The sequence below is a fragment of the Lissotriton helveticus genome, chromosome 3_1 (genome assembly GCF_964261635.1).
Source record: "Lissotriton helveticus chromosome 3_1, aLisHel1.1, whole genome shotgun sequence".
Classification (NCBI taxonomy): Eukaryota; Metazoa; Chordata; class Amphibia; order Caudata; family Salamandridae; genus Lissotriton; species Lissotriton helveticus.
This window is the reverse complement of record NC_136061.1, coordinates 639,735,115-639,758,296: the sequence shown is the minus strand read 5'-3', so window position 1 is coordinate 639,758,296 and position 23,182 is coordinate 639,735,115. Positions and strand designations below refer to the sequence as shown.

General features: G+C 42.6%; 1 protein-coding gene across 1 annotated transcript in view; it reads left to right on the top strand.

Moving 5' to 3' along the window:
• ADGRB2 (adhesion G protein-coupled receptor B2) overlaps nucleotides 1-23,182 on the top strand; it is a 1,067,283-nt gene that overhangs the window by 756,983 nt on the left and 287,118 nt on the right. The window contains exons 11-13 of the mRNA XM_078680649.1: nucleotides 6,521-6,667; nucleotides 6,897-6,972; nucleotides 10,304-10,406. Coding sequence (XP_078536775.1) covers nucleotides 6,521-6,667; nucleotides 6,897-6,972; nucleotides 10,304-10,406 — 326 coding nt within the window. The remainder of the gene's footprint in view (nucleotides 1-6,520; nucleotides 6,668-6,896; nucleotides 6,973-10,303; nucleotides 10,407-23,182) is intronic.

Sequence of the window (23,182 nt, the reverse complement as noted above, 5' to 3'; positions counted from 1 at the left end):
GTAAGATATTCATCCACAAAGTGTGCTTTTTTAGCATTTGGTAATTAGTGTAAATCTGTTCATTAGTTTTTCAGAAATGAAGGCTCAAAAACTGATTGGCTGCCACCACATCAACAAGGATGTAGTGGCAGCCATTTTAGGACTGGGTGACTGTACATATAGGAGTACAGGGTAGGCCTGTTGGGTGGCTGGGGCCAAAAGCTATTTTTTAAAATTTATTTTACCTTTAATTCACGGTGGATCCGCAAATCCACTGTAAAATATATTTTGTTAAAGTGCAGGCTCCTGTGCTCTTTGAAAAATAAACGGTGTGGGCCAGGGCCATGGGGGAAGGTTGTGCAATCCATTTAATAAGAGAGGGGGGCATACAGACCCCATCCCCCCGATTCCCTGATGTTCTGGTAACCCCATCCTTTAGGTCCAGCTCAACTGTTGTGCCTCAGGGAGCCCACAGCAGGGACATTGATTCCTTGCCCGCAAGAGCATGCAGGACCTGGGCACCCACCTTAGGCCCAGAGGGATAAGGTCCCCGGGGCTAGTATTGGCTTGGAGTGGCAGGTGCATGCCCCCTCTTCTTTAACTGAATTGTGGTGCCGAGGATGGGGTCTGCAGGGCCAGTTTTGGTTCAGGGAGGATGGCCGCATGGCTCCCTTCCCAATATTAGAAAAAAAAGTTAATAGAAACGCCAGCTCTCAGCAGCATCCAGTAAGGGTGCTGGAAGGGCTACTCTCCCCATGACCCTCGGTGAATCAAAAGGTATACTAAATGAGTGGCAAGTGGCACTCAATAATTATTCACAGCTCCTAGCAAGGAGCACCCCATAATGCCCCAGGGTTTTTTTCAAGTACATATTTCCTTGCTGGTAGCACTCCTTGAAGAGGTAGGGGCACCACCAAACATATTTCCTTATGTTGTGGGGAGCTGCAGCGAGTGCAGCAGCCACCAGCAACATTAAAATGAAAACATTAAGTCTCCTCGGTCATTAAATATATGTACCAAGGAGAGCTTGTTGCAGGGATTCTGTTTGGAAACAGAACTGTGCCTGGGATTGCAGGACGTCAGAATGTAGGGACTGAGTTACGATCCCATACCAGTACATATGGGCCCAAATCCGACTATCTCACAGTGCCTTACCTGCCCTCCTAACCTTACCAGGGTAACATGTAAATTGGTAATCTAGACCACAACACTCTAGTCCCCAAGTGAACCCTGGAAACAGATCATCACCTTTATTTTTCTCACTCATGCATGTCCACAATAAACAAAAGAAAGGCACGAGGAAAGTTTACAATATTTATTAAAACTATTCTGCTTGTGCAACTGCACTGCGATTAGAAAACATATACAATTGAGCAAAGTATTCAGCATTACTAGAAAACTGTGTACAATGAAATTCCCTATCATTGTGAATAAAATATCTGCCTAAGCCTACCCTCCCTTAGTGAGCAAGGTGATGCTTCAATGATCTCTGGGATTGGAACCAGACCCCAAACCTGGCATCTGTATTTAGGTGGTCTGCATCTCAGGTTGTGCAAGCCTGGTGCGCCTGTTCCAAGGTCTTTCCCCTCTGCTAGAATCTTCCTCTCTGTTTTCTAAAGGGCAAGTCTCAGTTTATATGATAAGAAATACCATGCTGTAAAACAGCAACTGTGCCCCAGAAAAACAGGGCACCATGTTGTTCGACCTTGTACAAAATGTTCAGACTGAATCCCAAGAAGAACTGAATGATAAAAAAACACGTGCATTGTATTTCTGAAAGAATATCATGCCACAAAATAAAAAATGTTACTTGTAGCTGTGCAAAGCAAAGTGGCCTACAACGTGCAGTTAGGCTAAAATAAGGGAGAATCACAGTGGGCCCTAATGGGAACTTACTACAAGTTTACCATATTTTTTAAAAGCACTCAGTGGAGGAGCTTTCAGCTCTTCAGCCGGAGCGCATAGTCCTCTATTGGTTGCTTCTGTGGTTGACCATAGTGACCTTAAAAATGTTAAAGAAAGACTGAGACATGTTAAGTTTTTTTTAACTACTTTATTCAAAATATTTCATGACAATCACTTTTATTCATCATTGAAATATGTGAATTTATGAAATATATATTTGATTATAGTTTTTTTTTACTTTTTGACAAAGCCAGTATGTTTGCCTTACTTAAAATGACACCCTTTATATTGTTACACAAAGTCAGCTGTGCACACCAGCCTATAGTTGGGTGCAGGGCCTGTCCCTGCGTTCAACCGGACACAGCCATGGACACCTTACAATCGTAATTCTACTTGGATAGGGCGTACTCACCCTGGAGAGGCTTTGAAATGCTTTACACCAAGCAGCATGCTTCTATAGAACCCAGGGTTAGTAGTTAGTCCAATGTTATTGATGTTGTTGGTTATTGGCACTTCCACTGGAATTATGTGGAAGGAAAGGGCCAAATTATGCCGCAGGGTTGAGTAAATTATGCAGCAAGAAAGGCCAAATTGTGTGGCATAATCCAGCACACATTTAATAGCATTATTTCATTATTTTTAAACTTGGTTGCACTCTATTTGCATTGGTTGTACCCAATTAGTACTAGTTTACATCTAAACATAACAATATGCAAAACAAAAGGTGCCCAGTCCAGCTTTGCAAAGAGCCTTCCACTTTGCAGCAACACGTGTTGTCGCATTTTTTGTTACATTTGAACCTCTTGCTCTTAAAACAAACTTTTTTTGTTAAAATCTTCAGATTATACGGCAGATGATGAATTATGTGGCAGAAGCGGCAAATCTAAGTGAAAAGCACTGCGGCCAAACACTCACACAATTCCAGTGGCCCTGGTTATTGGGACTGGTCTTGTGTGCTTAGGCAAACCATTCTATATATTTACTCCAGGATGGTTGGCATCAAGAGATGAGCTAGAGGACATAAAGGTATTAATAGGTTGCAGGGGTATAATTTTCAAAGGATAACGGAGTTGTGGGCTTTTTGCAGAAATAAATTAATAAGTGTTAAGTAAAACATTCATGTGACTTAGAGAAGGTTGTGCTGATCGAGAAGGCATTAAGAGGAGAGGAGCATTTGAAGGAAAAAGGAGAGGTATCAATCTGAATTAAATAACAGTTTTTATACCAGATTTTAAGATAATAAACAATGACTTTAAAGCTAGCATGCAATTTGAGGATGTAAGGTAAAAAAGGCTTATTTACTGTATAAAAGGTACTTTTGATAGCGCTAGAATCAGGCGAACATTCTGCCCACTCTTAGGCTACTACTAGTCAAATGTTCCAGCAAGGAGTGCTGACCAAATCAGGGGATGGAAACTTAAAAGGTTTTGCTGGACGCATAGTAAGGAAATAACACAAGCATTAGGCTATACTCAAAGGAAGTATTAATCTCAAAATCATAGCAAGGTGAGCAAATATGAGGAATGAAGCACACATTGTAAAACAGACTTTTCAACTTTTGGAATGGATGCTGGCTCTGTTTATACTATACCAAAGTAAAGTTTAGTGTGCACAGAGCCCAGTAGAACCCCAAAGGCTTACAAAGGTTAAAGTAGATAATATCTTACTCTCTAATTGTTGTAGTGTGGGCGATCAGTAAGGCTTTATCAGAGGGTAGTGGTAAACATTTATTGTACATACTCAGGCAAGAAATTATTTCACACATTCAAAGACTGAACTCTGACCAATTGTTTTGTATTTTATTTTGAGAACCAAACCAGACTTGGTGCAGGTAAGTACAACAATACTTTTCTCATATATTACAGATAAATGTGGATGAATGTAGTTACAGGTAGGTCAAATTACTGTTTAGTTACTTTGCAATTACTTTGTTATTACCTCTTAAGTTACTCTTCAAGAAACTACTCAGTGCGATATGTTTAGATATCACACTGGGACGTTTCTTAGATAAAAGATAAGTAAGTCAATTTTTGTAAACCTGTAGTTTCTTAAGTTCTCATACAATTTAAGCTCCATACTTAGAACATTTTTCACTGAAAAGCAGTCAATGCAATCCTATGGGAGGAAATGAACTATCGGTTTACAGGTAAGTTTTGGTTGTGGGAGTTGGGTTTCTAGGGTTCGAACTAGGGTTCCCCGGGGTCAAGCGTGAACTCAATGAGCACCCTCAGCGCCACTAGGGTGGCCTGATGCAGAGTGCTGAGGGCCAATGTTGTCTAACGGTGGATAGGGGGCCTCCGGTTGGTGGCTGCTCATGGGCATGCCACTTGGATGTGGGAGAAAAGCTCATAGGTTAAGCTCAGGGCAAAGGGGGATCCAGGTTTGCAAACAAGGTGCACTCACAGCGGCACAGGGTCGGGCAGGTACAGAGTGCTAATTTGGCGTCAGGTGCCCTATTGTTTTCAATGGGAGTTGCTGCTTTGGATTTTGGCTGCAGGCTCTGTCCAGGAAGTCGTCCGTGAGGAACCAACAGCTGGGCAGGTAAGCTGGAGGGCTCACAGACGTAGGTTAACCTCAGGTCCTCTTCTCCAGAGCAGCTGGATGCAGTGGTGCCTTTTGAGGTCAGATTTCACCTTTCGGGTCACTCGCGGTTGGGAGGGGGTCTCCATGCATAGGATGCAGGCGACGTCGGGGAGTTCTGGAGGGTCAACCCACAGTGGACTCGGATTCTGGAGCGCTGGGGGAGCTCGCTGGGACCAGTGGGCCACTCAGACTCAGGCCGTAGGCATCGGGTACAGTGGTGCTTCCAGGCAATGGGTTGCTTTGTCCTCAGTAGGATCGGAGTCTTTCTTTGAAAATCCTTTTGAACAGAGCTACTGTTTACAGGAGATCCGGTCTTTGTTGAAAGCAGTCAGTACTCCCAGGGGTTCTATGGGATCGCTGGCTGCAGGACAAAGCAATTTTTGTTGCAGGATCTCTAGAAACAGCAGAGGGGCTTGTAGGGCAGGGGCCAAGTCAGTTATTTTCTGCAGTCTCCTCTGCTGTGCGTTTTCTTTCGTCCTTCTTCTTCGTAGGTTGCGAAAATCTGCCTTCTGGGTCAGGGCTGCCACTAAATACTGTATCAGCCCATGGGTTGATGAATCAGAGACTGTGTTTAAACCTGAATTTCATGTGGCCATGTGGCCACGAGGTAAGGCACCCCCAACACATTAAAAATACAAATAATTAAGTAAGAGCACACTCAAAAGCGGAGTTATGGATCAGCTAAATAAATGTAATGGATTCATTACAAAAATTCAAAAGACGCAGTACAGAATGTACTCGTGCAAATGCCTAAAGTCATTGCCATGAACACTCTTAGCAAATATAATATTGCAGTGTTTTGTGAAATCAGAAATATTCCAAGTCCTAAGTGGGCAGTGCAATCAGTAGAGAAATTCACAGCAACCCTAACAACATTTAAGTCTTCAGGAAAGTCTTCTGTCTCACCCCCAAAATAGACGGTTTATATAAAGTATTTTCACATATTAAGTCACTACAACTATAAAATCATCGTGGGTTGATCAAAAGTGTCACACTCTCAACAAATCAGGACACAGTTTTATTAAACGTCCTATTCCCTCAGCACCTAAGCACTATCCCACTACATAAATATTGATTTTCCCCACTCTATGCTAATGTCATCCGAAGATGGTAGGACAAACTAGTTACATGAACAACAGCAAGTTATTGTGAATGAACAGGACACGGTGAGCTAGCGGTCGGTCCTAAAGGAAAGCTACATTATTGGGAACATACTAGAAAGATTTCATTGAGCACAGCAAGAACTTCGTCAATGTTTGACTGTGTACTGGAGAAATAATGAACACTGAAATGTGCACGGGAAAGCATTCATCTTGAAACACTTGGGGACTAGGCCTAAATTGAGGTCTAATTACAAGGATCAAGAAAACACACTTCTATAGAGAGGATAGATGCATCTTGTGCTTGAGTCTTGTGTCTTCAACAAAGCAAACTCTGACTTAGTCATTCCCTGGATGTCCACGTTAAGTCTGGAACTCTTAAACTATGCCCTCCCATATCTCCTGCCGAGGAGAGATGAAGTAGAGATGAAGTAACTGCCGCTCAATCAACCCTACTTTTTTCCCTCTAGTTTGCCTTTCTGCTTCCTCATTCTTTTTTCCCTAACATACTGGATTGTTTCTTGCCTTTAAAAATATTTTGTTCTATTTCACCCGGAACCAGCTGTCTTTTATCAGGGATTTGCATATATTTTTTGTACAGGTTCGTTTGTTTCCTCTTTTGATATATTTCTGATGTACAAACGAAGTAATTGTATTTGCACTTCTCGGTAACTCCTGTTTGATCCATTTGACGTGCATTAATATGCTTTTTGCTTATCGTTATTGTCCTTTGAGTTGTTATCATGTTCTTCTTCAAACACTCTGATGTCTCTGGACCGTTCATGCACTGTAGAAAAATGCAAACAACATTTGAATGATAAAATATGGGTATTGTCCTGTGTTGTAGAATATTAAGTTTGTTTAAAGACATTAAAAATGATGTTCTGAACTCACCTAATCCTTCACGCCACATCGTCTCTCTGATCTGCTGTCCCTCACAATCCTTTTCTCAGTTATTAGCATTCAGAGAGAACCGGTGTCAGCTGTATCCAGTGATATCAACTTCCCAATGAAGGGTCGGAGAGGAATGAATGACTGGGCACGCAACTCGGAGGATAAACTCTTCATTCCAAAGGAGGTGCTCACTCTCTCATCTACAGGTATGAAGGTGCTACCCTCTTCCACTCATCCTCTTACTTACCCCCTCTCATTCTCTTGGCTTCACACGTCTAGTCTGTATATATTTATCCATTCATTATCTCTTTCACATTTGCATCCTGGATTCCTACCTCATCAGGTCTATCGTTTCTCTACATCTCTTCAGTTTTCGGATATTTCTGTTATAAATAATCTCGTTTTTTTGTTACTGTTTGCTCCCTTTCTCTGTAGAGTTGGACGAGTCTGCATTCTTTGTCATTGGCGCCATCCTGTATCGCACGCTGGGGCTAATATTGCCTCCTCCCAAGTGAGTACACTTGACTAGTTTAGCACTGGGGCTTTGATGGTTCTGTTTGCTTTTAGTTGCTCAACATAGTGTTTACAGGTAGTTGATACTACTTGTTTAAAAACAACTAGTCGTGCACACCACTACAAAGTGAGGCACCCCCCTAATTCTGTCTAGATGAGACTTGTGTATGCTGCAACAAAGGGAGTTGGCACTATATGTGCATACATAAATGCTTTTACTTTTTAATAATACGAATCTGCTTTTATTTTTCCCTTGGATAGTGCTTGTACATGAAAGGGCGAGATTTTGATCGATACCTTATCTCTATTGATCCAAACCTCGATCTGGTCGACTGAACCTTTGTTGCCTGTCTGTAAGGAAAGAAAGTGCACCTATTTCCAAGTTAGTTCACCCAAGAAAGGACTCTACTCCCAAAGATCACTGACAACTTCTAGTTTTCCAAAGTTTATTGTAAAGATATAATGAGCTGCAAATACAGGCATCTCAGAATGAGATTCACGAGATACACAGGTCCAATTACATACATGTGCTCTCGGAAAGCCCTCAGACGAGCAACAGAAATCACTAACACAAGTTCTAAGAATAATAAAGCTATCAGCATAGACGCATATCTCTCCTTCATTTAGGTTGGAGGAAAACAAACACAGGTTAGGCGTCCCTACCCTGTTCTAGATGGTATCCCTACTTAACCAAATCCCAACCTAACAAAGGTGTCAGCAGTGAATGACCCCCAAGGGAAGTCACTCACTCTAAGTCTCTTGGTGAAAACCTAAAGTTCTCCAGTCATGACCCCTCACTGCCTACCCATCCGCTCTCTAAAGGGTCCTCAGGTCTCTACTCTAACTCCACCCAGGGGTACTGTCCCTAATACAAAACAGTCAACAACATTTGAGACGCCCCTTGCGGAACGCCCCTCACGTGGTGCAACTTCTGGCTTTTTCCATGATGCTTTGTCTTGGGCCTCATGCGTTAGAGTTGACCTTGCTTCTCAGGCTCTTCTCCGGCCCGCTGATACCCCTTAAACATTCCAAAACCCTCCTCCATGTCTGGGCCGTCCACTGAACAGACCTCTATTCATTCATTTATAATTGGATCCCCCCTTTCCTGTTGCAGACAGATATCTGTAGCCAAGAACCCAACTCTCATATACTTCTAAAAGAAATAGGCTTGCAACATTTCTCAGCCCAGACATGTACGTGTAAATCAATGCTAAAACATTTCAGGCCTACAATATTTCTCATTATGATTATAGCATTCAACTTCTTCATTTAATTAAAGCATGTTAATACTCTTATTCTATTATTAAGTAAACATTTCTATAAATCATGGTCTATTAAATGCAATGACCAAAAACCTTAATGCAATCTGTGTCGTGAAAAGAACCACCTTCCCTTTCCCTCCAGCTCTGGCTCTGAGGCCTACCACGTTCTGCTTTTAACCACATACCATCTTATGTTTTAGCAGCTTCACGACATGGATTCAAAAATAATCACATCTGATAAAATCATATAATGTTACACATTTCTGTATTAGTTCCACTTCTACTTAAATCTCTACATTAGCTATACATTCAGAATATAATTGCAGATACTATTAGCACTCATGGCATTTCTCCTCATGATTTGTGCTTACTACAGGTAAGTGTGATGTACTCATACATTTAAATCAGTTTGCGCTCTCTCATACATAACATCATAAAGGGAAGTGATACTGGCTTTTGCACTAATCACCATAAAGGGAGTTGCCACTTAAAGTTTTACACAAGTGCTTGCTTGTCCTCGAGGCTATACAGGGACATTATTTTATATCTCTCTATATGGTGTTGTATTGATATAGCTCTTACTACCCCTGACGAGGCGTTGAAGCACCTTATGAGTACTTGTACAATCTGTCTCTGAAGCAGGTGCCTACAGCTCTATATCTACAGGAGAATGTATGTTTGTGTGCTTGTGTGTACATAAATAAACTTGTAAAAGGAGATACTCCTATCTACATATTCAACAGTACATGCTCATAGGATTAATTTGAGTGTTAATGCACGGTACCGCATAGAGAGCCTTCTGCCTTCCTTTCTTTTGAGTGCCTGGGCACAGACACAGCAAGAATTTCATAACACCACGGTTAGCTACTCTTATGTACAGAATCACAAAGTGATCTATCCCTATTTCACTTAGGTGAGTACTTTGAGGTGTTGTGCTCGGCTCTTTTGTGTGCCAATCTAGACGCCACACAAGTAGCACCACGACTTGCATTGTGGCATTGTGCAGAAGTTATTTTACTCCTACATCACACAGGAATACCTTCTGAACACTTATCGTTTTAAGGAGTACCACGGTATAATATTTCCAGATAGACTTTTAAGAATTACTAGAGTTTGGCTTAGCTAGTCTTGTTATGGACTTTTGATACAAAAAGTGAAATTTCTGAAATTCTGTACACTCGATAGATGCTTGCAGATAAAGTTTTAAAAACAGGCTTTTTACATTGAGTAGTTGTGTCGTTGACATGGCGTCCACTTTTCCCTATTTGTATAAATGTACATTTGAACTGCTAACTACCGATGCTGAATAGTAATTATTTTTTCAGGACCTGGCAATTGAACTGTAGTGTCGTTGATTTGCCTATCACCTGACATTAACAGGTGCACGGCGTGCAGTGGTTTTAATATGGACCTCACTCCGCCTGGTTGTATGAAAAGATGATGCTTGAACTCGGCTAGTCCTCTAGTGAGATTTGTATAGTGAGCTGTTATCCCGAAATTTAAGAATGCACTTTTGAGTAAAGACCTCTCTGTCTTGGGTATCTGAAATACAGCTAATGCAAGAGATGTGGAGGGCTGGAGGAGTAGAGGAATAACTTAACAATATGACTGCTTTAAAATAAAGGAACAGTGGAAGAAATCACCTGAGCATCTCTGCATGGTGACTGGGATCCTGATCATGGCTCGAAGCTGCATGTGTGCGAATCAGAGCTGAAAGGTCTTCACTTAGTGATCTGGAGAGTTTCTATTGCTTTCTGCTGCTTTCCGTAGTGACTGGGAGTGTATAACTCACCAGCAGTCATTCCTACTGGTGATATGTGTCAGTGTGATGTTGTAGGGTTTTTATGTGTTCTAGATAAATATTTGGAAACGGGTAAACATTAATGCTTGCCTTTAGTGTCTCTACACTAAACCCCAAACACCTAAATCTGGAGGCACGCAGACTCTGTGTGTCTCTACATCCTTCTTACCTCGAGCTCTGTTCTGTCTCCCACTCTTTCTCACTCCTGCACGTGCCTGTTGTGTTGATTTGCCACATCTGTAATATCTGTTTTCTTCTCGCCGTAGAAATTCTTTGGCTGTGAGTTCCAAAGTGCTCACGGTGACAGTCCGGCCTCCGACCAAACCTGCTGAACCTGTGATAATGGTGGAACTCTCGCTTATTTTCAATGTGAGTAAATATTCCTATTGCAGCTTTAACATGATCTTTTCTACAGGATAACTGAGTTCATCGCTGTCCAGCCTGCGCATTCTGAAGTTACAGTGGTATATGATTAGCAAGTGCCAGCAATGTACATATCGGGAACTCAGGGCTGCTTGTGTGAGGTTCCGTAAGTTGAAATATTATCAACGGGGATTTGGAGTGAACATGTGCATGTCCTTGCATTTCTGTGGTGATGTAGGATTAGGATACTAGAAGTCTTGAAACCAATGCCCCTGCGTTCAGCTACCTCTACTTTGAAGATCAGATTATAAGGTCAGACTTAACCTGCTGCCATGTTTATGTGATCTTGAGACTCTGCGGTTTAGCAATGCCCACAGCGGCTGTTATGAGAACATTCACACAATCTTTGTGATGCCTATGGATTTTTCTTCCTGTAGATTTCTTACCTCATGCATATCCTCTAGGCACCAGGGTGAATCTGGAAACTTCTTATGCAGCAATAGCTCTCCTGCGGTACTAGATGGCACCATAAGGGCTCAGCCATGATTCCACCCACACCAAATGTATAATTGACATCTGTAGGAAAGTAGTATCTGCTTCTTATGGTTACCCCCACTTTTTGTTTTTGTCACCCGATTTTTGGCTTTGTCTGACTGGGATCCTGCTATCCAGGACCCCAGTCTATCTGCTGTCTCCCTTAAATTGCAACGCACGTACTTTAGGTACACTCCAGATTGGATTCCGCGGTACCCTTAACAGTCCCTAGTATATGGTACACCATATACGCAGGGCACAGGTACCCCAGAGGCCTCCCATGGGCTGCAGCATGTATTATGCCACCCATAAGAGGCCATCCAAATTGACACGACAGACCTGCTACTGCAGACTGTGTAAGATAGTGCTTTCACCACTTACTGAGCTATAGTTTCACTATATCTTTCTAAATCAGTACACTTAAATACCTATCAGTCACCCCTATAGCAGGCCTTATCAATCCTGAAGGCAGGGTGCTGGTTTTATGCGTAAACATCACAAGAGGGCGAATTTGCTATACCAGATCTGCACATCAAAACACGTCTCCTTCCTTTAAAAAAAAATATTAACCTATGTATGAAATTCAAATATTGAGTGCAACCTTGGTGTTAAATACTTATCCACCTCAAGCATTAGAAAAGGACCATCTGCCCACCAACAATGTTGCAGAGTGTCACATCAACAAAGAACAGATACGCCAGCGCAGAGCACATAAAGTCACTTTTATCATTGTGCAATCAGCACTTTTCTTCAATTCGTATCCTTGCACAGACACTCCTTTTCAATCCAAGGGTTGTGTAGAAAAATGTGTTTTTTATTTCTTTTAAAACGAAGTGCTTAACAGCCGACGCGCGTTGTGCCCTTTGCGGGCTTCCTCAAGGCAATTTTCCAATGTAATCAGCACTATAGTTGTCAGAGTATAAGCGTGTCACTTTGAATAACTCTTGGTACAAGCTTCACCAAGAGTATAGTCCAATCTATTCGAGCACCAGCAATATAAGCAGTAATCCTCGTATTTTATATTTCAGGAGCCATGATAAATTCCATCACGCCATACGTTTCATTAGACCTCCGTATCCAGCTTTAGTAACAGTGTTCCCTAGGTTTTATGTGAGAGGGTGCACCTGCATGAGCAGAGGCCCTCTGCAGCCTTCGGAGAACATTGTCCAGGGTTGTCTGTGATGCAGCCAGACATATATGTTTAAGTGCATTATAACCTCGCGGTGAATGCTAACTTTAAAACGGATGCTGAGAAACATGTCATGTTTGGTGTCAAACACATTGGAATCATACCTCCACACCAGTAACTGGTGAGGGAAATATGCTTCCACCCTTCTAGAGAGACATATGTGGGTCACCGGTATACCCGGTACCCACTTACTCGACCTGGGCAGCACAAAATGGATGCTGCAAGCCACAGACACAGGTCTGCCCTCCTGCTGCTGAGCCAAGCTCAATGACAATGACAATAGGCATCCTGTCACGGGGAGGTGTAACCACCTTCCAGATAGGATTTAGTGTGTTGGGGCTGGGTGGGTGCACTCTCAGAGTGGCAGAAAGTCTGCACTAGGGGCACATTTGGTATCCCTGTGCATAGTCTAGTTCAAACCAGTTCCAGGAGTCATTGACTCCTGCTCTGGTGCAAAACTGGACAAAGGACATGGGTGCAGCTATCCCTCTGTCCTGCCCCTCCCACAAGAGGGTTCACAGAATCTTTCTAACCCTACCCATGGGTATAAAGTGGGCAACCTGATCACAGGACTTTAGATTTTACCTGGACAAGGTTCTGCTAAGAAGAAACCAAGTACTTCGTCTGCCTGCATGACGCTTCACAACTGAAGAATCTCCCTTGGAGTAAAGAAGTTACTCCCCTGCAAAAGCAGGCACCTAAACACATCTACCTGGTTTGCTTCTCCCAAGCTTCTGAGGACTCTGAAGATTTCAGCAGCACAGGAGGTGGGTTCCGGAAGGTCCCGGAGGCCAATCTGCCCTCTCAGCGATTCTGAGACCAGTATCCCTCGTGGGGACCGTGCAACCAGAACCCCTGTGCACTGCGTATTGTTGCAGTTACTTACAGCTATTACTTACAGTTACTAGCTTACTGACAATTCCTGAGCCTGTGTTTTGGACTCCGTGTAGTCCTGACCCTGAACAGTATTTGCACTGAAGATTTCTAGCCTCCACTCCACGAGTGTCCTGTGGGCTTGTCCTTTGCTTACTTGCTTGAGGTCTCCTTGCGATCCCTGGTCCGTTGGCCTGTGGGTCCTATCGAGGGTCATCTTGTGAATTCTTGGGCTTACCTGGTTGCTCCAGACATGCCCTGACTCTCCATTGCTTGGAGAGTTCCCTGGACCTTGCCGGTCCACACCGTAACCTGTTTCCTCTGACCACTGGGTTGCAGTTACCAAGGCTTGTTGGTGCTCCAGCCAGACATCGACCCCTCAGCTCTCGACATTCTTTATGAGACAGCTCACATCTGGATTTGGGTTGTCCTAGACGTCTCCTGGTCGCCGTTGCTGCAGAGTCAAACAACCCTTCTTCTCCTTAAGCACCCAAAATTGGTGGGCATTCGACTACCGAGCCCCTGGTCATCAGAAGTGACCCATATTCTGTCCCCATTCCTTTCAGGTTCCTCTCACCTTGAATCCAGGCTTAGATTCCACTGGACACTATTCGTCTTCCTGGCAGCAATACTTATTTGCAGCTCTCCATTTAAAGTGACAAAGGTTTTCGACACCACTTGACACCTATGCACCGGGCTCCTCTGGGACAGGTAACATGGGTACCTCAGTACTCACTGGTGGGTTGGCCTTAGAATCTCCTATGTACCAAAGGTTTACTTGAAGTCCTCTTAGAAATGTCCTTTACTTGTAATTTTCCAGCGAAAATACAAAATGGGAGCGACCCCACACCCAAGAGAAGGGGTACCACTGGTAAGTAAAAAGTAGAAGATTTCTCCTGGGACTATTCTGTTACCCTCTAATTAATATAAGAGATGGGTAGTGCTCCTATCAGACAACTCTCATTCTCCTATATCATACTTCCATTCCTCACATGTTCAGTTCCTCAAGAGTGATTAAGTAACATCAATATAACAACAAAACTAATTAGAAAAACACAGTTTGTCTTTAATAAAATTGATATTAAAATATAATATGACATAAATAAAAAATTATACAGAGACAGTTAAAAAGTCCTATTGACTAATCCTTTTGGCTTAACATGAAATTAAAATTACAAACTATATAAAAATGACACTATATGAAGCAGTCTAAATATCAGAGAGCTAACAACCCAGTGAAGTGCACAGAAAGTAAAAAGCATCTCAAGTCTCGTTACTCCATATTGAACTCAGTGTATATTTTTAGAACAGGTGTCCATTAATTATTTCATCAAGGGGAACACCCATATGGTTCCTTGGATGTAACATTCAATGATGCGTCGACGCGTTTTGGTAGCTCATGTATTTCTCTATGCCACCTACTTCAGGACAATGTATGTGTAAAAAAGCTCTCTTCTTGTAACGGCGTATATATCCTATTTAAAACAATTAGATACAGTTAGACAATGCTCTTTGAGCGATTTGTTTACTATGCCCTATGGTGCCTTAGACTATGTTTTAACAGACAATTTTATTGATACTGTAGTTCATTTAACATTTGTAACCCTCCCCAAAAGTCATTGGTTCAGTAGTTATGATCCCATTTACCAACCAAAGGTGGGGACCAGGGAGAGGAAGGAATAGAAAAATTACCTCTCAGCTCTATTCTGTATGTATATAAAATACTCCAGACTAACGATGTCTCAATCCCCCTCGAGGAACCCGATTTTAATGAAAATCAGCAATCATTCGAACTCTCAGATTCATACATGCCTACCATTCATGGATTCCTTAGTGTGGGTAAGAATAACCAAGACCCACCTTTTTGGTTCTGAGTGACGTTCCAAGGAAACTACTGGTTTGTTTCCAGACAATACCAGACCGTGTATTTCAGATAACCTTGGAGTCCTCTTTATCTATGATAGATTTCTAGATAGGAAATGATGGTACATAGTTATTTCGTGGTCTTAATATTAAGTTCTAGTGCTTGTAAAGGTTCTTTGCTAGAGCTTGACCTACCCGATTATTCAGGAAATTTGTTTTTGTTCTGGTCGGGTGCTATGGACCCAGCGGAGCATGCAAAACTCCTTGCGTTTCTCTATGAACGATTTATGTATTTGACTTAATCTGAAAGAACCAATAATCCCATATTTTAGCTATGGATAGAACAGTTATTAGCCAGTTTTATTTCTAAATTATTAGTTCGGTTTATGCAACTTCCCTGTTTTTATAGCAAAGGGTTCATCTGGGGTATATATAAATCATACTCACCACAATATGGTGACATCACTGGAAGAAACTTCTGATGATTATCTTGGGCAGTCTCTTAATCTCGTCTTCAATATATGCAGGTATTAAGCTCTAGGAGTATTACCTATTATAACAAGGGATTACTTTAGGCTATTTTATGCTCCTACCTATTTCAAAATTATATAGGCGTAGAGGTTCTCTCTAATCTAACATTGGTAAAATGTACTTATAACTTCTATTTTCATGAGAGATGTTGTATGGTGCAAGTGAATCTCTTATCCATACTCCATACTTGCCCGACCCTTATCGAAGGTCCGTAATAAGACAACTGCTTTATTTAGTAGATAATGAGCAAAGGAGAAACGAGGCTTCCAATATAAAGCTCGTCTGGTGCAGACTATGCTTCAACATGCAATTGCAATGGACATGTTTAATTTAGGCATAGTTAGATGTAATTCCTGCTGTTCTGAAAGAATGCTCGATTCAAAGATGTCCCGGGGATACCTTCACTACACTTCGCTCGATTCACAGGGGTCCTGAGGATGTATTAACTAATCTTAACTCATGCAGTTAATAAACTATAGCCCCTCTCGTCAATAACACGTGCCTATAGTTCACTTACTTGTGTGCACGTTGGTTCCAAGCGCATCACCCGTCTGCCGTGTTTCGTGGATCAGATAACGCTCACCTCGGTGCTCTTTTTTATATCAGATCTAAATACCCGCACCTGTGTGAAAGCGCGCCGGTTCCATCATGTGACCGTGCGTTTGGTGGGTGGTTCATGTTCTATGCGTGTAATGGTGTTTACATTTGTTTAAAGGGAGAGGTGTGGCGCCGCGGCCAGGGCGACTGACGCTGGAATCTGGGGATCACGGTTCGATCCCCAGCGCCGGCGGCAGGTTAGCCCAGTACCATGTGACTCTGGGCAATAGCTCGCTTAATCTTCCCGACGGCCCCCAGCGCCTAGAGACCCTAACGGGTGATTGTGCGCTTTACAAATGTGGATTATTATTATTATTATTATTATTATTATTACCATACCCTAATTTGTTCTATGCCCGTTGTTTTGCCCTACCCTCGTATATATTAAGTTATGTTGGAGAGTCCGGGGTTCGATTCTAGGTATCTATGTGTCCATTATAGATATATATCCACTGATGTTAGTGAAATTGGTCCTAAATTCGATGACTAAACTACATATTAGTCATTCCAGTCATTAGATGTCACCATTTTTAGTCACATTAACGGTTGACCTAAAGATCCTATTGCCATTTGGTTTTTCATCTTACTAGACCTCTCATATTATTTATTTAGCTCTAATGGCTCGATTTATGTTCTTGTTCTGAGATATAATTTACATTAATGTAAGAGGACCGTACCTGCATCGACCATATGTCTGTTGTTTTTCAAACCTCCTAGTGTCTAAAATTATACGGATAGGTACAAAGATCGGTTCTAGAAGTCTATGTATCAGTTCTGGACACAATTATATCAGTCTTAATCACAATGATCATAAATTGTGGTCACTGAACTACATCTGAACCACTCGAACCGTTGGGTATGGACGGTTACAATTAGTTAGATTCATTTTCTTATTTATTAACTCATGTTGTTGTTTCGGAACTGTATTCATCGGTATATACCTCGCATTTGTTGGTATGTTATACTGACCCCCTGTGTAGAATTCCATGGCCGGTACATGGAGTCTACTGTGGTGGGTCAGTTGACACCCCCCATGTGGCTACTATAGATATTGTAAACAGACCAATCTCTCTTCTGTGTATATAGGTTTGGGACCTAGTTATCTGCTAAGTGATAATACTCATCCACTCCTCTCTGGTATTCAATCCCCTCTTCACTGTGTTTAATATGGAGATATACCACTGTTCGCGGTTTTTTCTTTTCATTGTGACATCTCCACCTCTCTTGTTCATTTCTATACGTTCAATTATGAACCCTGAAAATTCCAAACAAGACTGGCCCATTTCTTTAAAATGATCTACAAGAGGGCAATTAGCTTTTTGATTTTTGATGGCAGATCTATGTTCGAGGAGACGGACTCTCACCTCTCTACCTGTCTCCCCTACATAGCCCAAATTGCATGGGCATACAATAAGGTAGACTACATTTTTGGTTCTACAATTATTCAATGACCTGGATCTCAGAGTATAGTCATTGTACTTGTATTCTTTACCTTGAGTACACTGATTACATATGCTGCAAGTGCTGCACGCGTAATTCCCCACTGCTCTATCTCCATTCATTGTGGTCTGTATCTGTTTGGGTCCCTCTCTATATGTGTGAACCAGATCTCGTCTTCAGTTGTTATTTTTCTTAAAAGCGAAGAGGGGTTTGTCTAGATGTTCCAAATCATTGTCATTTAGAATGCTCCAGCTCGAATTGATAACATTTTTTATTTTGTTACTAAAGCAGGAGAATTGACTTACAAAAACTATTCTTTTGCTGTTTTTTTGTGATCTCATTTGACCTATTTCTTTCTGATTCAGCATGCTATCCCTATTATAGAATCTGGCCCTCTTGTAGGCCATTGAGATTAACTTTTTAGGGTATCCCCTGTCTTTTAATTTTGTTTTTAGGTTGTCTGCATGTTTATAGAAGTCCTCCACATTGGTGCAGTTTCTACGGAGGCGTAGAAACTGCCCAAATGGGATGTTGTCCCTCTGGGCTTTAGGATGGAAGCTGGAGTAATGTAATAAAGTGTTTTTATCTGTGGGTTTACAGAAAAGTTCCACTTCCAGCTTCCCTTCAACATTTTTGATTTTTAAATCTAGAAAATGCGCATGTTCTCTACTATATGTCGAGGTAAACTTCAAGTTAATGTCACCTAAGTTGAGCCATTCCAGGAAAATTTCTAGATCTAATTTTCCAACCATGACTTTCCCAAAGAGTTGTACGGCGCACACTTCTGTGTTTCCTCACTGCACCCATCCTCCGTGGGCTCCCTGTGTCACTCCTATCGGTGGCTCCTTGGAGTCCCAGTGATTCTACGTGCTCTAGTCACTGTGTCTAGTCCAGTCATTGTTGTTATACCATTTTTTGAGTATTTGGTTCTGTCTCCCCCTGGAGACCACTGTGTATTGTGCTATTTGATATTGATGAGACATAGTGACATTGGAATTGAAAAGAAAAACACATTGGAAGATATTTAAATCTAAAGGTAAAGAAAGTGATAAATACACATTTTTATATAGCTACTGTGTTGTTCTCCTTTCACTTAGTCATTTAGGATGTGATATTCTGGTAAAACAAGCTGCTTTACATTCCTTCAAGATTAAGCCTGAAGGCTGCTTTCAATAGCTACCACTAGGATAGCTTTCAATAAAGGTTATCTTTGACCTCATACATCATAAGGGTCGTGTGGACTGGTACAAGGTTCCCACTTTAATTAGTGGACAGGATATACCAACCCACTTTCTCACAACTTCATATAATGCGCCAATCAGCATGCTGGCTTCAGTTCTTGTTTTCCCATGCCTCTTTGTCATGGGTTCAGAGAGCTGCTCAGTGCTTCCCTGACAATATCCCTCAGCTTTCTACAGCTACATTGTCAAATGCTGTAAGACGATGTCCTTATCGAATTCACCTGTATGTGGTGTCTATGACCGGGCCGCTCACGATCTTGCAGCGGGACGACGTGCCGCTATGCCGCAACCTAGCTGATTCAGCGATCATTTCTATGGTGCAGCCACCACTTTCATTGACTGCTGGATGTGAAAGGCTCTCCGATAAGAGACTATCAGATAAGAGTGCTAGCGCGGTTCACTGAGGACATCTTTATTTAATTCTACAAGTTTCAGTCTACCTATTGAGAAGGTATCACAACATTTGTTTCTTTGAATCAATTGACTGAAGAATATTCTGCCCTTACAAAGACCCCTACGCCATTTTAAAGCACCTGTTACGGCTCCTCCGATTTGAATTAGAGATTCCTCATTTCCGCAGTACGCTCCCGGCAGTACTCTTTCAGGAAGTTTCACTATGGCCCCTAACATATACAATAGAGGAGTTTTTCATCGCAATAGCACGCTTCTGGCAGTATTTGTTCGTAACGGATGCAGCCCTATATATGCAATAGAGGAGCTGTCTCCCCTGATATAGCTGTTCACCCCTTCTAGTATAGACAGGTCCCACTGCCAATTCTTCTTTTTTACCACCATATGTGCCCTGAAGAAGGTTATACCCAGAGAATGGGAGTCTCACCGAAACAACCGTCGGCGCTTGAATGAGTTCCCTCTGTGAACTGTTTTATTCTATCTAATCTGGATAATTGATTAATATACTTGAATATTACACTCCAATGTAGAATCTTTCTTCATGTTTTGATATTATATTGCAACATTATTTAATTTTTCAGATGTTCTGAGCAACAAGATGAAGACAGCTGTAGGTTAAATTTGTTGCACATCATATATATATATATTACCTACTGGCGGTCGCCAGTAGGTATATATAGTTAGGATTTTTTCTCTATGGGTTTTTTGAAAATTCTATGTCTAATAACTTTGGCGTTTGTGGATGGAATTGGCTGAAATTTTCTGGAAAATGGCACATTTTGTTTCTGAGCAGCCCCTGAAAATTGGGGGGGGGGTTCGTCCAGGGGGGGTCGAGAAAAAAGGGGGGCCCTAAAACGTGTTTTTAACATTGAGTTTTCCATAGGGCGGTTGGCCTCACTTTTAGCCCGAACGGCTGAATGGATTTGCACGAAACTTGGCAAAATTGTAGGGACTGGTAGCCCGATGTGCCTTTTGTAGGTCTCAATATATGTGCTACAGTGGATTTTGAGAAATTAACGTTTAAAAAAAGATATATATCTGTAACAGCGGACCAGGCAGCGCTCCAGGACGCGTACTTTTCGCGCAACGGAGCTTTGTGAAGCGAAGCTGATTGGTTCTCCGGCGTCTGTCAACATTCCAAACAGTCCGTAGCGGCCGCCATCTTGTCTCTCGGTAGGATCGAGAGACAAGAGGAGGCCAAAGCGAAGGGGCAAATGACCATAAGGGGGAATAGTAGATCCTCGCTGACCCCCTAGGTTTGATGTGGAGGTTTTAAAAGGGCCCCGCGGGGCAAAAAAAATAAAATAATAATAATAATCGAACGGTTGAATGGATTTGCACGAAACTTGGCAAAATTGTAGGGACTGGTAGCCCGATGTGCCTTTGCTAGGTCTCAATATATGTGCTTCAGTGGATTTTGAGAAATTAACGTTCAAAAAAAGATATATATCTGTAACAGCGCACCGCTTCGCGTACTTTTCGCGTTACGGAGCTTTGCGAAGCGAAGCTGATTGGCTCTCCGGTGTCTGTAAACATTCCAAACAGTACGTAGCGGCCGCCATCTTGTCTCGCGGTAGGATCGAGAGACAAGAGGAGGCCAAAGCGAAGGGGCAAATGACCATAAGGGGGCATAGTAGATCCTCGCTGACCCCCTAGGTTTGATGTGGAGGTTTTAAAAGGGCCCCGCGGGGCAAAAAAAAAATATATTAATAATAATCGAACGGCTGAATGGATTTGCATGAAACTTGGTAAAATATTAGGGACTGGTAGCCCGATGTGCCTTTGCTAGGTCTCAATATATGTGCTTCAGTGCATTTGGAGAAATTAACGTTCAAAAACAAGATATATATCTGTAACAGCGCTCCAATTCGCGGAGATAAAATTATATCTGTATTACCTAGCTGTTGCTAACACCAGTTAGCGACGGCTAGTAGGAGATAGCGACCATCTTGGGCCCCACTTTGCATGTGAGTGATATTTATCACTAATGACATGCAAAGTGGGCATGCCAAGATGTTAGCGACTGGAAACAGTCGCTAACATCGCTATCTCCTATTATCAACTTTTGGAAATATTCGAGATAAGCGCGAATATCTCCAAAAAGTAACAGCTGCCCTGAGCAGTTCTTAGCCATGTTATCCAATGGGAGGTGGATAACATGGCTAAGAGCATTAGCTCGGTAATGCATGAATATCGCTGAGTTTTCAGCGATATTAATGCATTGCGGTCGTTTTTTATCGTATTTGCGATAAACCTTGATAATAGCAAGGTTTATCTGCGATAATTTCTGACGGTAAAAAAATCTTTGCAATGCATCGTTAGGGATAAATATCGCTTAACTTTGGTAATATGCCCCAACGTCTGTTAACGTTCGATTCGAAGGAAATCAGGAAGTGTTGAAAAACATTGTCTGCGCCATCTTGTCTTTTTTCAAATGCCACACTTTTGTCGTGCACGGCAGCCATTTTAGATGCCTTGACCAGACCCACTCTGTGCACGCTGTCGATCCTTAGCATGGCTCCCCACCCTCGCAAGCATCTCACCCAGGCAGTGGTCACCCCCGCTCTCTGTCTTATGCATGGGTAATAAACCTCCCCCCATCTGCGCTGCTCTTCCCTGAGAATCACACCCTGTGCCCGCCCGACACCTCCCTTTCGCCCTATTCACTACCGCACCCTCTGACACTTCTTTTCCTCTGTGTCCGATTGTCCAGGCCGGTCCTAGGCTATCAGCTAGCCCTGCAGATGTAGTTTATGGCCACAGCTGTAAAGAATCACCCCTCTTCAAAGGAGTTATAGTAGATCAAGGCCCACACTCGATGAGATCCGTCACAGCAGAAGCGTTGCTATTATCTGAAAACCATCCTGTATTGTGATTGGGGAGGGGACCGAGCGTGAAGCGGAAGATTCCAGGGATGACTCTTTGTACATCAAAGTTTTTACAATTATGTGTCACATTAAAAATATATAGCACTCCGACAAAGTAGTAAGATTATAAAACTTTAATAATTTATAAATATATACAAGAAAACAAAAATAGTAATAACATATAAACATTTATAGGGAAAAACAACGAAGTAGCGGTCGGCTGTGCGAATAGTCCCAACGCAGCACAACGTCCAGATTTCCGGCATGGGGCGTCGCGGGGGGTGGGTCATCAGTAGCAAACTGTTGTGCGAATAGTTCCAAGGCAGCAGAACGCGCCGAAATCTAGATGACACGAAAGTGATGTCTAGTAAGTTGCCACCCAGCAAATAACGGCGTGGGGCGTCGCGGGGGGTGGGTCATCAGTAGCAAACTGTTGTGCGAATAGTTCCAAGGCAGCAGAACGATGGCACCAAGGTGATGTCCAGTAAGTTGCCGCACTGGTTTTGGTATCCTACAATGCTGCTCCGAATAACGGCGTGGGGCGCCCCGGGGGAGGCGGCGTGAACGGGCCTCTCCAGGTGGAGTGTCATCTGTTGTAGTGGGGCGCCCCTTTACCGTTTCAGTTGCCATTCCGTCCGTTTTTGGTCCACTGTGTCAAAAGCCGCAATTCAGCTGAGTTGCGCCCACTCTTGCGGTGCAGCGATAGGCGGCTGTCACAGGACTCTCAAAATGGCGGCAGGCTCTTTCCTTTTTGGGCCTGGTCCACTGAAATGGCCCTGGGACACCTTGGAAATCGGACGCTTGTCTGCTAGGTCTTGGACCCCATTCTCGAAAGCGTCCCCTCCGCCTTGAGAATTCATCAAAAGTTTTGGGGGCCCCGACTCCTGCAGGCTTCTGGTGGGGAGCGGCTGCCATGATTGCTCGCGGAATGACCACGACGGAGCTACGAGATGGTGGTGCTCTCATGCTGACGCCAGTTTAGTCTGAAACATCCAGAAACAAGGTGGGGCTTTCATCGTTTGGGAAAAAAAAAAAAGTTTTCATCCAATGAAAAGTGTTGTTTTTAGGTCATATGATCAAGCCTTCCATCATTAGGAAACCAAAAGTAAAATGAACCAATGAAAAGTTTTATAAACAAGTCACATGACCTGTTATGTGGCATAGGGTATAAAATGCGTAGAAAATACGTTGGCACGTGAGGCGGCGTCAGTAGCGGACCGATGTGCGAATAGGCCG